Source organism: Colossoma macropomum, unplaced genomic scaffold, assembly GCF_904425465.1.
Source record: "Colossoma macropomum unplaced genomic scaffold, Colossoma_macropomum, whole genome shotgun sequence".
In the NCBI taxonomy this organism is placed as follows: Eukaryota; Metazoa; Chordata; class Actinopteri; order Characiformes; family Serrasalmidae; genus Colossoma; species Colossoma macropomum.
The window spans coordinates 6,030,797-6,045,173 of record NW_023494787.1 but is presented as its reverse complement, the minus strand read 5'-3'; the positions used below and the strand labels follow the sequence as shown (position 1 = coordinate 6,045,173).

Below are 14,377 nucleotides of genomic sequence, written 5' to 3'. Positions count from 1 at the left end.
ACCCTAGTGTGAATAAACTTCAATTCTCCAGACATACGGCTAGCTCCCTGGTTTGGGATGGTGTTTGGATTCTTCACCACTCTACTCAGCAAACAGGTAAGTAAGTGCTGGCCAAAGTCTTGTTACTTTGGCTTGATCAAGCTGCTGACAGTGTATGTCTACATAAGAAAAACACAGTTAAAGCACCCAAATAAAATTACATCAATAAACTACAGTATTTTTGTTTTATTATACATTTAAAAATATTCAACATAGCAAACAAACACTACTTTTTATAGAATATATTGGAACTACCTTACATGAAGATTTAAATTTGCTTATTAAAAAACTGCTGCATAGAATTTACTTGATTCAAATTTGTACATCATCTCCACACTGATAAAATACAAAACATCAACACAGCATTCCTTTTATTACTGTTAATGTATTGCTGTTAATGTGATACATTTTTTAAGTACTTTCTACGTGCAGATTCTATTATGTAGAGAATTTAATGCATCCTTTTTTCATTGCTTTAATAATGTGAGCTAAATATACACACCGAAGAATGTTGTTATTCCTGTTATGCTGTTTTGTTTGATTGACAGTGGGTCTAACCTGACCATGCCTTTGCAAAAGTTATGGCTATGCCCCTAATCTGAGGAGGTAGTAGGACCAAAACTGAAAACAGCTCAAGTGCTATCATTTCAGGCCATGAAAATAGCAACTGGTCACAAACAGGAAAAATATATGATGCATTCAACAAACAACATGCCAGCATTAATCCACTTACATCTGCATGAAAACACAGTCACACAATTGCAAATAGTAGTGGAAAACAAACTATACACTCACCACAATTAAAATAAAATAAAAGCAAAATAAATACATTAAACCAAACAAATACCTTAAACCATCGCCACTTACCACAAAAATAAATTAAAACTGAAAATAAAAAAACAGCCTTAAGAAAATTCTGCTAACAGTTTATTTTGAAGTCTGCTTCTTATGATTAATTAACTATTAGCAAGCAATTAATAATGCAGTACTAAATAGAAACCTGTCATTTCTAAGTAAATAAGTTCAATCAAAACTTTCCAGAGTCTGTAAGAGAAACGATGTGGATGAACGTAAAGAGCCCATATCCTACATTTTTCCTCTCTTTTATTTTTTCCCTGAGGCCCACTTTTTTTGTTTGTTTGTTCATTTTTTTTAACTATGCTTTTAAATGCCATAGATCAGAGGTCTGATCAGAAGTCCAGTTCCTGTTTTGTGTAATAGCCGGTAGTTAACCAGACTGTTAATGTGTTGTTTATACCAGGGACAGCAAAATCCAGGAGAAGAAACTGGATTCAAAGTCCAGAGTTGAAGACCTCTGTCACTGAAGATCCCCTAATGGTTTCTCTATAGCAGTGGCTCTCAAACCACTTCAGGGTCCCCGTTTTTATCTAACCAAGATCCCAGTACAGCAGGCAACATAAAATTTTGAACTTTTTTCAAAGCTTTTTTTAAGTTCACTCAACCTAACTTAGTCAAAAGTTCTCCTGACTCCCATTTCAATACTGCATCTCAGTCAGATCAACAGTGCAACTGAAGTTAAGCTCACTAAAAAGGCACTAAATGCACTGCCTCATTGTAAACTGAAACTGCTTATAGATTTTTTGTGTTGATCTCAGTTTCCCTTCATTTGTTCACTGCTAATTCCCATCCACAGGTAAGGACCCCCCACCTGAGGATGACTGGTCAGTTAAGGCAGTTGCACAATTCTAGCCATGAAAGTGTATGAATTTCATTGCTCCAAAAGAATGAAAAGGTAAATTTCTCAAGTAGTGATCATACAGTGCTTCATGCTCAGACAGAGAGAACTGTCTGGTCTTAGATAAGGAGCAGTTACCTGTGCTCCAATCAATTTATTACAGCAAAGTGTTCAAAGTTGAATTTTCTTTTCAGTCATAAATTATTGAACAAAAACATTGAGTGGTGCGACTGTCAGATTATCAGGAGATAATGAGTTCAAATCCTTGCCCACATGATTTCAAAGTCACTGCACTCCAGGGTTTGCAGTCTGACAGTAGGAAGCACTATATAAAAAAAGGAAGAGCTCTATTATCCTTAGAAAACTCACACTCTGTGTCCACTCTTCTTCTTTTGGAAGGAGATATGGTTGCAGCATCAAATTCTTAGCTTGCTAATGAAGATCTTCACATCATTAGGACATTTTGTCAGCAGTCTGTAATCTGGCCCTAGGTTTACACCTTTATTTTGCACCATAGTGGAACAATAGACGCTAGCATTCTTCCCTTTTGTAATGCAGCATCTTTCATTTCAATTATGGAACACAAGATGATCTTAATTTAGGACCCAGATTCAAATTCATTGGGCGTATTTTTGACACCCCTGATCTAAGCCAAGAATCATTTAAGAGCAGGAAACTTGTCGCTTATTTAGCTTATTTAAAGTATAAACAAGCAGGAGACATTTGCAAATGTCCAGTAAAAACAGACGGCCACAGCTGAAGACAGGACTGATAGAAAGGAGAAGTGGTGACCTTCAGCTTTATCTTCAGATGTGCTGAAATCTCAAATCCCAGCATCTGTAGGACAGAACAGGATGAAGAGATAAACAACCAGTTCAGTAATGTTATAAAATTAATCTACAATCACTTAATTAGACTGTAAAATAACCAAAATAGTACCACCTGTTAAACCTGAAACCCTTGAATACGAGATGTTTTAATCTCGATTAGGTCACAAAATACAATAATGTTTCTACATTGTTAAAGAGAGCAGAACACATTAAGAACTGAAAGACCTGTTTAATCCTCTGATTATAATCATTGTTAGTAATAAAGTCCTGATAAATACAAAGAGATCAAAACGGGAAAGTGGCATGTTCCCCCACCTTCAGTTTTACAGAGCCTTTTGAGTACGAGCCCAGCTCCAATGATGACGAAGAAAATGATGAGAGAAATCCAAACCGCCAGTCTAGAGTGTTCCTCTGTATCTGCACACAGAGAATTAAAAGAATTTAAAAAAGGTTTGAAAAGGTTTTTAATCACATTATTTTGTATAGCCCATTTCCAAAAAAGTTGACACTGTGCAAAATGTAAATAAAGACAGAATCCAATGATGTGCAAATCATTTAAACCATATATTTAATTTAAAAACATTACAAAGACAACATTTCAAATGGTGAAATTGAGAAATTGTATTGTTTTCCGAAAAATATAGGCCCATTTTAATTGGCAACAGGTCGGTTTCATGATTGGGTATAAGAAGAGCATCCCAGAGAGGCTGAGTCTTTCATCTACAGTACATAATAACATTAAAAGATTCTGAGAATTTGGGGAAATTTCTGCATGTAAAGGACAAGGCCTTTTCATATGTCCCCAAAGTTCATCCGTGGGAACCGCTGGCGGTGTTTGGTGCACCAGTTGTTGTGCAACAACATCCCATATGTGCTCAATGGGGCACAAATTGTGTGAACATGTGAGCCAGGCAAGAAGTGGCACATCAAGGTTATCAAGGTTATCAAGGAACTGTAGTCCTTTTCATGCCACACATTGTCAAGCATTGTACCACCTCAGGTTCCAACACCTCTGTGATGTATTGCTGGCTGGTCTGATACCAGTAATGGGTATGAGGTGCAAATGGGAGTGGAACCCAATGGCACCCCAAACCATAACGCCTGGTACCGGACCCATATGGAGCTGCAAAATACATGCGTCCATTAGCCTTTTGGCAGACTGCCTCGATGCATGGTTTCTTCTACGATAGTGCTGTAAACTGAAGCAGGACTCTTCCGAAAATGCAGTATGATGCCAGTCATCCTACAATTGGTGATGTCCTTGGCACCACTGCCTATGGTCGAAAGGTCCTGCTGCTGCAAACAACATTAAACAGTGTGGGTGGGTCTGTGATGTGGTTGTTTGGTCCATCATGGCCATATGCACCAGATGTCTGTCCTCCTGTTAATTTGCCCCCCCCCTTACCACAGAACATCTGACCCTCCTGTACCCACCGATGCCATACTCTCATTAATGTGGTTGCATTTTGTCCAACACGAGCGCCCTTAACAAGCTCTGGGCCCAAAGTATTAATATACACTTCTACAACCTAAGAATAGCTCCATTCGTTTACATTGAAGTCCCTGTAGTTACTAAATAATGCATGTGGGCTGAGCCTGTAGTAATATTCTCATTCTATCATGATCTAACTGTTCTGCAAGGTTTTGCAAGTGTCAAAATAATGGCAATGTTCATTCATACCCAAGAATACAGTCAAGATTAAACATGTAAACTCATACCCCAGGTTTTGGTGATGTCTCCTGCTACACTGCTGTGATGCACTACGCAGCTGTATTTGTGTTCCTCTGGGTTCTCCTCAGGTCTAATCACACTCCTTCTGGTCTGATAAGTACCATCTCCATTAGGAAGCACATCAACCATCTCTTCATCCACAGACTGTAGACCTGCTCCGACCCACTCAACCTGCACGTCTCTGGGGTAGAACCCAGTCACATGACACGTGAGGACAGTAGAGCCAGCCCTGGTCTTCTCGAAAAGACGGACTTCTGGAACTGAACAACAACAGAAAACAAAACTATTAAGTCTTATTTGCACAATGACAATGAATTAACAATTTAGAATAAATGACTGCACCAACTATATTATCTATATACAACAGAAATGAGAGATGTTCCATATGAGCTACACAATAACCATGGCACAACAGACCTTTTTTCACCCTGTACTGTTAATGCAGCATGCATCTGCAAAAGCTTTGACCTTGAAATGTGCAGTCAATGACAGCAGGATTTTTTTATATAATTTAATTTATGTAATTTGTTGTTAAAAGTTTATGTTTAATGTCTTAATATGACCAAAGACACAAAATTCTGAAAATTTTAGAATACATGCCACATTTTATATTTTATTTTGTTTTAATATGTTAAATTATATATAAAATGGGACGGCAGGGAGGCAGACCCAAGTGCAAAGATGAAAACCCGTGAGAAAGGGTGTTAAATACATTTATTGAGGCAATGGAGTGTGAAGTTGGCACATTGGAGTTGAGGTGACTCAGAGCCAGGCTCAAACCTGGAGTTACAGCTGCGCCACCGGGAAAAACACCTCAAGGAACAGGAAATAAAAAGGCCGGACAAAGGGCAAACAAAGGAGATGCTGAAAGCAGCGTGCTCAGACAAAGGCTGAACTAGAAACGTGAAATAAAAGATAATGAGAAAACAAAAACTACTTGCTCTATAATTATGAGAGGCAGACTTTGTGTTTCACTTGTTTGCTCTTAGTGGAGCAAACACCTTTTGTATGGCTTGGAGCTGTTTCTTGCTCAAGACTTCTTGTTTTTTTTTTTTAAGTAGTTTTGGGGCAATTACTCTCTTTAGTTTTTTCTGGCCCTCTTTTCTTTGCTTTTTGTTTTTCTTTTCTTTTCTTTTTATTTAAATACCCACCAGTCACCCCTCTACAAAGGTGTGACAAGGGCTGCTGTTTGCCACAGCCTTAAGCAGAGAAGTCCACAGGTGTGTCAGGCTGGGCCTAATCAGCCTGAGGACTTCTGGGAATTGGAGTTCCCTGAAGTTATGGCACCTCTGCTGGTGGCCAGCAGCGCAGGCTGGACCCTTACTGTATATATATATATATATGTTTCAGATAATTCAACTCATTTTAATGCAAGATAAACACAACACCAGTAAACATAAAATGGAACTTTCAAATGATCATCACATTTATCGAAGATAAAGATTTATTCAAAACCTATATCATCCATGTAAAAAAGTAATTCCCCCTAAACATAATAACTGGTTGTGCCACCCTTGGTATTAAAAACTGCAATCAAACGATTGTGATAACTTGCAGTGAGTCTTTTACATCACTGTGGAGGAATTCTGTCCCAATCTTCTTTGCAGAATTGTTTTAATTCAGCTATATTGGAGGGTTTTCAAGCATGATCTGCCCCTTTAAGGTCTTGAGATGGGATTCAAGTCAGAACTTTTACTCAGCCACTCCAAAAACCTTAATTTAGTTTCTTTCGAGTCATTGAGAGGTGGACTTGTTTGTGTGCTTCAGATCATTGTCCAGCTGCATAACCCAACTGTGCTTGAGCTTTAGGTCACAAACTGATGGGCAGACATTCTCCTTCAGGATTTTCTGGTAAAGAGCAGAATTCATGGTTCCATCAATTATGACAAGTCGTCCAAGTGCTGCAGAAGCAAAGCAGCCCCAGACCATCACACTACCACCACCATGTTTCACTGTGGTTGTGATGTTCTTATGGTGGAATGCATTACCTTTACAAAAAGTTCTACCTTTGACTCATCAGTCCACAGAATATTGTCCCAAAAGTCTTGGGGGTCGTCTGGATGTTTTTTGACAAATGTGAGACGAGCCTTTGTGTTCTTTTTGGTCAGCAGTGATTTGTGCCTTGCGACTCTCCCTTAGATTCCATTTTCGCCCTGTGTCTTTTTTTTGTGGACTGTGTACACAGACCTTATCTGAAGCAAATGAGGCCTGCAGATCTTTAGATGTTCGTCTGGGTTCTTTTATGACCTCCTGGATGAGTCGTTGATGCGCTCTTGGTGAAGTTTTGGTGAGCCCTCCACTCCTGGGAAGGTTCACCACTGTTCCAAGTTTTCTCCATTTGTGGATAATGGCTCTCACTGTGGTTCTCTGGAATCCCAGAACCTCAGCAATGGCTCTGTAACCTTTTCCAAACTGATAGACTTCAATAACTGTTTTGCATCTGTATTTGAATCTCTTTAGAGCGTGTCATCATGTGCTGCTTTTTGAGACCTTCTAGCTGCTTCACACTGCCAGACAGGTTCTATTTAAGTGATGTTTAGATTCAACAGTCTGGCAGTGAAATTGACCCCAAAAGTCAGTTGAATTTGGTTAACTAGTTGATTTAGTGGCTAAGGGGCAATTACTTTTTCACATAGGACCAGGTGAGACTGAACAGCATTTTTCCTTCAGTAAATAAAATCATCATTTAAAAACAGCATTTCACGTTTCACAAGTTATCACTGACGAATATTAAAAGTAGTTTGAGGATCTAAAACAGTGAAGTGTGACAAATATGCAAAAATAGAAGACAGTGGAAAGGGGCATATACTTTTTCACAGCACTGTATATATAAAGAGGGCTTCATTTAGACGTGTGTTACCTTGCTTCACTCTGACTCCGGGAGCGTGCTGTAGGAACATATCCAGTCTCTCAAAACAGGTCTTCTTGTAGAACGATGCCACAATTTCAGTCAAGACTGGATCTTCCTCCCTCTGCCTTTTGTAAATGACCGCTTGAGGAACAGAAGCTATGACCGTCTTTCTGTCAATGTCATAACTTAAAAAGTCCTTCCCATTGAATGCGTGTATTAGCACTGCCTTGCGAGTCCCATCCGGATAGAGGTCACAGCGACTGTAGGCCTGGTAAATGTTAACGTCCAAAGAAGGGCCTGTAATTAAAAGCATAATCAAAATATATCAATCTAAAAGTATCTGTTCCTGTTTAGAATTGATTATTGCATTTTTACTGCTTAGTATTTTTATTATTGTTAAATACTGTTACCAGAAAACACACAGCCATGCAGCGGCTGAATAACCACAGTATGAGCTGCAATGACTGCATTTCTATTAAAGCAGAAGGAAAACTAATGATTTATTCTTCTCCACTAAACAATAATGAAGCAAAACCTGATAAATGACAAAAGTGTCTTCAATATTGTGTCAACACCACAAACCTGCTGTACACTATAAACTATAAATGCATGAAAAGGGTTTTACAGCCCTTAAAATTGCCAGTGCAATCTGCATTAGATGGGACTAACGCAAGGAACAGACTGGGAGTAGCCAGTTTGACAGAGAATTATATGTTATAGATTTTATTAAAGGATATACAGTATTGGGCAAAATAATGCTACTATTTTAAGAAAACTATTTTTACCATATAATACAATCATTATACAGTTGTATGCAAAACACAGGTCAAAACATTCTGAAAACAATCTGACTGAAAATACTTTTTTTTTTAAGTGTATTTATTTTTTTTTACTTTTTTTGCTGTGTTTAACATAATGGAAAACAATAAAAACACACTATAAAATGTGCAGTAACTTTTGCACAGGGGAGAGTTTATGTTTTATTTTTCCTCCAATATGTTAAGTTCAGCAAAAACAACAGTAATTGTGCATTAAAATGTGCAGAAGTGTTGATGTATTTTCACTTAGAAAATCAACAAAACATGTCATTTGACCAGGGGCACTCACTGTACTCAGATACAGTGGTGAATGGTGACTCTTAGAGCTAGGCCTTCAGTTTGAACCATAAATATAAAAAAATACCTCAAAAATAATGCTAATTTTGCTTGCTCCCCTACAGGATTTCCAATAGTACGTTAGTGTTAAGCTGATGGACATGACACTGGCCGTTCTAGAATAAACACGGACATTTAAAGCGTGTAACAAACATTAACATACATTTGCTTGTAGGTATCAGTTTTATAGTGGAAACAAACTTAAGTAATGTGTATTCATTTATTAGCTATGTAGCTAGTTTTTAGTTTTTTGTGTACATTTTCACTCTCAAGACAAAAGTACCTTTGCTTGACTCAACACATGATTCTGTGTGACTGTAGACAGTTGTGTGAGAGTGTTTCCAATTCAACAGTGCCACCAGTGTTTGCTACATAGTAAACGCATTTGGCTTGTACTTTAATATCGGCATGTAATGAACAAAAGATGAAAAAACAAACAAACAAAAAAACGATTATATCATTAATTGCAATTATTTATATGACAATTATTCGTTAGCTGAAATTTCATTATCTGACAGCCCTAATCACAAAGACTTCCCCTGTTTACCCTAATAGTATCAGTATTTGGTACTGGCTTTGGGATATAAGCCTCAGTATTACTTATTCTCAGACTGAAATCTAAAGCAATATCAGTAATTGTGTTCTTGTTGTAGTGCAGAATGAAGGGGCTCATTACCTGTCAGGTTGAACTGCTGTTTGGCTGATTGGAGGGCTAAAGCCATTCTATATCTGTTGTGAAATGATCTGAGATTAATATCCTTCCAGTGTTCCTGAGCCTCTGTAGTGTTGAGCCATTCAGGACAGGGCACCTCTGCATTCATACTGCTGTCGTAATAAAACATGGTCACATCGTCCACAGTAACTCTCTCCATGTAATCGGGCAGATCGAGGCCTTGAGAGCCGATGAAAAAGGCACTGAAGGAGTGAACATCTGCAAAATAATGAAGACAGCTTTGTGTTAGTTGATGTACTGTATAAAGGTCTAGTTTGTTCAGTCAGGCCTTTAAAATGTATCTGTATTTAGATAAAGGTGCAGATCTGGGGGATCATAGACAGAGAAAGTTCAATGATTAGTTTATGCGCAATGATACTGGACTCAAATTGATATCGGCATATAATTGCTAAAGAAAATTATCAATACTGGACAGAAAACTACAGTCTGAAGTTTGAACACCCCAAGTCGCATTACATGTTTTGTTGATTTTCTAAGTGAAAATGAGTTAACATAACCTCTATAGGGACACATTGATATATGATACTTTCTGCACATTTTAGGGCACAAATTCTATTTATTTGCTGAGTTATACATGTTGGAAATAAATAAACCATAACATATGAAATAACATATTAAGTGTGAAGAATGTGTTAACTTATTCTCACTTACAAAATCAATAATGGAATTTGTCCAGGGCCGCCTAAACATTTACTGTACTCCAGTAGAGCAGACTTTAGGCAATGCAGGGTTACTATGCCAAAAATGTCTTTTTTAACTGTATTTATAACTTTATAAAAATCAACACTATATTTCTCTGTAACACGAATCCAAGTAGATGTCTTCCCTATTTCTGCATTTTATGAATATTTATGTATAACCCCATTTCCCAAAAAGTTGGGACGCTGTGCAGAATGTAAATAAAAATATAATGCAAGGATATGTAAATCATGTAAACCATATTTTTAAAGGAAAATACTACAAAGACAACAAATCAAATGTGAAAACTGAGAAATTTTATTGTTTTTTGAAAAATACATGCCCATTTTGAATCTGATGCCAACAACACATTCCAAAAAAGTTGGGACGGTTTACCACTGTGATTCATCACCTCTTCTTTTAACAACACTCTGTAAGCGTTTGGGAACTGAGGAGACACTGCTGTAGTTTTGAAAGTGAAATGTTTTCCCATTCTTGTTTGATACAGGATTTCAGCTTCTCATCACTTTGGGGTCTCCTTTATCATATTTTTCATTTTATAATGTGCTAAATGTTATCAGTGGTGCCCGATCTGGACTGCAGGCAGGTCAGTTTAGCACCCAGACTCTTTTAATATGGAACCATGCTGTTGTAATACATGCAGAATGTGGTTTGATATTGTTTTGCTGAAATAATCAAGGCCTTCTCTGAAAAAGACGTTGTCTGGATGGCAGCATATGTTGCCAAAACATGTATATATCATTCAGCATTAATGGTGCCTTCACAGATGTGCATGTCACCCATGCCATGTGCACTAATGCCCCCCTACACCATCATGAATACGGCTTTTGAACTGTGCACTGATAACAAGCTGAGTGGTCTTTAGCCCGGAGGACACAGTGTCCATGATTTCCAAAAAGAATTTCACATGTTGATTCGTCGGACCACAGGACACTTTTCCACTTCTCCTCAGTCCATTTTAAATGAGCTCGGGCCCAGAGAAGGTGGCAGGGTTTCTGGGTCCTGTTTATATACGTTTTCTTCTTTGCGTTTTAGAGTTTTAAGCTGATGCAGTAATGAACTGTTTTCACAGACAGTGGTTTTCAGAAGTGTTTCTGAGTGTAGTTTCCTCTACAGAATCATGTTTTTAATGCAGTGCTGCCTGAGGGCCCAAAGATCATGGCCAGCAAATACTGTTTTTTGGCCTTGTCCATTGCATACAGAAATTTCTCCAGATTCTCTGAATCTTTTAATGTTATTATGTATCGTAGATGATGAAAAGCAAAAGTTCTTTGCTATTTTATTTTGAGAAACGTTATTCTTGAATTGTTGCTCTATTTGATCGTGCAGTCTTTCACAGAGTGGTGAACCCTCCTCATCTTTACTACTGAAAGACTCAGCCTCTCTGAAATGCTTTTTTATACCCAGTCATGTTACTGACCTGTTGCCAATCAACCAACAGGTGTTCTTTTTAGCACTACACAACTTTACCAGACTTTTTTTGCCCCCGTTCCAACTTTTTTGGAACGTGTTGTTGGCCTCAAATTCAAAATGGGCCTATATTTAAAAAAAAAAAAAACAGTAAAATTTCTCAGTTTCAACATTTGATATGTTGTCTTTGTACCATTTTCAATGAAATATAGGGTTTCAGTGATTTGCACATTAATGCATTTTGTTTTTATTTACATTTTGCACAGCGTCCCAACTTTTTTGGAAATGGGGTTGTATATTGGTGCATCCTTGGAATAGTAAAAACAAGTTTCAGTGAACAAAAAAGACCTCCATGTTCTTTCTGCAAAGCAAGAGCCTCAGCTGGACACTCCAAAGACTCGAATAATGAAAAGCTGACCATGACGTCCCTCTCAAAGCTCATGACTGTTGAGCTCATAACCTGTTTTGGGAAGTTGAAATGCTGCCTTAGACTCATACTGAATTCCGTATTGAACCATGTTCTCATATCTAGTCCTCTGTTTTTCGAAACACAGATCTTGTTTTACTTCATTTATATACACTTTTTTTCTAAATGGTTTTAAATAATAAATATATAAAAATATATGATAATTTTATGCTGATATATATGTTTGTCTAAAATTTCCTTGTCATAAAAAACTGTCCCTGTTAAAAACTTGTCCGATTGGTACCCTAACTACACTATATGATGTGTCACATACTTTATTTATGTCTTCGAGATGTCAGTGTTCTGGTATTAAATAAGTATATTAATAAAATTGACATTAACAGTAATTATTTAGAAACAATGTTCCATATTTTACTGACGTGTGATGTTTTCATTTGCTGTCCTTCACTAGACAAAAATAAATTTGTCATTGTTTGACACACAGTCTCATGTCAGCTTTCACATATATGTTGATGTGTGTGTGCGTCTATCGACTGAGCGGTCTGGCTGTTATGTAACTGCTGGGATAGGCACCCCCCATGACCCAGGAGGTTATACATGTAGTATGGTTGGAAAATATATTTAGACAGACAGATAGATAGATAGATAGATAGATAGATAGCAGCCTGTAGCAGTCACACAACACAGGACAGTTCTAATAATAAGGGTAATGCAACAAGGGTATATACAAAAACCATCTACAGGCATCTATACAACTAAAAATATACAAAAATATACAATAAGATCTCTCCTGAGATAAAAAGGCAGTGCAATAATGAACGTACAAGGAGGCGCAGGTCACAGCGTATAATGACAGTACAAAAAATGATGTGCAAATATTGGTAATAAAGTAAAAGTGTCTAAAGTGTCCAGCTGTGGCGTGTCCAGATGTGCGATAAGGTGTGCAGAAAGTGCAATATGTACAGTAAGGTGTCCATCTGTGCAGATAGATAAGATAAACCTATGATTTAGCCTAAGAGATCTTCTGGCCCCACTGGGAAGAGCTGAAGAGCCTGATGGCTCTGGAGACAAAGGATCTCCTGAGTCTGTCGGTTGAGCAGCTCTGTGACACCAACCTGCCACTAAACATGCTCCTCTTGTCCATGATGATGGTGTGCAGCAGGTGGCCATCATCATCCACAACGGAGAGCAGTTTGTGCAGAGTCCTTCTCTCGGGCACATTAAACACAGAGTCCAGTTCCACGACGACCACTGACCAGCTTGTCCAGTTTGTTTCCACTAATTCATCAGACTTTTCTAGCAGGTGTTAAACTGACCCTCTGTCTGTTACAGTTACCTTGTAACTCTGCATTTCCTCTCATTTTCAGTGGAATTGTTTATCAACAGTAGCTGCTAGAAACAATGCGACATGTACAATAAACTCTCCATCAATCTGAAGAACCATTTCACCATTCAAGGCCTACTGAAGTCTACTGAAGAACCCTTGAGGAAGCATCTTACTGTAACGGTGTAGCGCCTGTCATCCCCACAGAGAGCGCGTTTCTGATGCAGCACAGACGTCAGCGTGGCTGGTCCTTTAAAGAAAGCAAGAGACTTACAATAAATCAGCACTCACCCGCACTAGACCGCTGGAGGAGAGGTAAAAAGAAGAATAAACCGTAAAGCTCCTTCATCTTCCTGTGTTTAGGTCATTTCTCCACCTGCGGAAACGTCCAGCAGATGAGCGTCCGCTGTCAGAGTGAAAATGAAAGTAAAACGTTTTTCTTCTATTTTTTTTTAACGTGTGGTTTTTTTCTTCAGCAGAACTGAAATACTAACACTACTACTGTGACTTCAAAACGGATTCAGTGATGAGCTTTATGTCCAAAAACACGGGCAGAATTTTTTTTTTGCGGCCGCTCGTTACCGCCACCTACTGGACATTTCCGTGTTTCCGCATATTCACAAGTGCGTCACTATTATCTAGAGCGATTTCTCTAAACTACAAATGATGACATTTTCACTTCTCCTCGAATATCTGTGTGAGAAAGACGCTACTTTTATCTCAGTTCCGTTTCAGTCCTTCAGTTTTAGTTTCTAAATGCTTTTTGTGACGTAAACTGTGTGTGGAGTAAACTAGAGAAGGTATTATAGTAAAATGTGTAACATATATTTATTTAATCAGGTTAACTTGAGAAAATGAAGGACATGACTGTTTTATAACAATTCGGGTGCATTTTATTTTTTAATTGCACTACTCATTACCTCTACTTTTAAAGGGGAATTCCACCATTTTTTTCAAAATTTCTTGACTAATTCAATTGTTGAGTCATTCAGACTGAGATTTCTTTGCAAAGGTGGTGACTTTTATATATATATATATATATATGTATATATATATATATATATATATATGTAATGTTGATGATGGTGAAATGGTGATGGTAAAGTGCTAAATCCAAAAATAAATACTTCTTTATGGGAGGACATTTTGCCTAATAGCGCCCTGCACGCATCTCTCCACCATGAACGGATTGTAAAAATATGTTTTAGGCCTAAATCTTCTCAAAACTATCATAAAAGGCTGTGTATTCATCACCATCTCATGTAAACTTTCTCTGAGGGTGCTTTTAGAGGTGGACCATGCAAAAACCCTTTAAACATGCAGATGTTTCTTTAAGTGCTCATGGTTCTATACAGAACCATTGTCTTTACTAAAGAACCCTTGAAGAACCATCTGTTTTAGGAGTGAAGAAGACTGTGGCAGGACTTTTTAATTGGTTGGTTGTGTGAAGATTTCTCCCTGCTGTGGAAGGATGCACTGAAT

At 37.8% G+C, this 14,377-nt stretch overlaps 1 protein-coding gene across 1 annotated transcript; it reads right to left on the bottom strand.

The window, feature by feature from the left end:
• Positions 1-302: 302 nt before the first annotated feature.
• Positions 303-13,460, bottom strand: LOC118805272 (class I histocompatibility antigen, F10 alpha chain-like). Its single transcript, XM_036565964.1, has 6 exons — positions 13,187-13,460; positions 8,979-9,233; positions 7,158-7,445; positions 4,285-4,557; positions 2,881-2,982; positions 303-2,572 (listed from the first exon to the last, which is right to left on the bottom strand). Exons 1-6 carry the CDS (start codon positions 13,242-13,244, stop codon positions 2,559-2,561), a joined length of 990 nt encoding a protein of 329 aa, XP_036421857.1. The 5' UTR covers positions 13,245-13,460; the 3' UTR covers positions 303-2,558.
• Between the last annotated feature and the right edge of the window lie 917 nt (positions 13,461-14,377).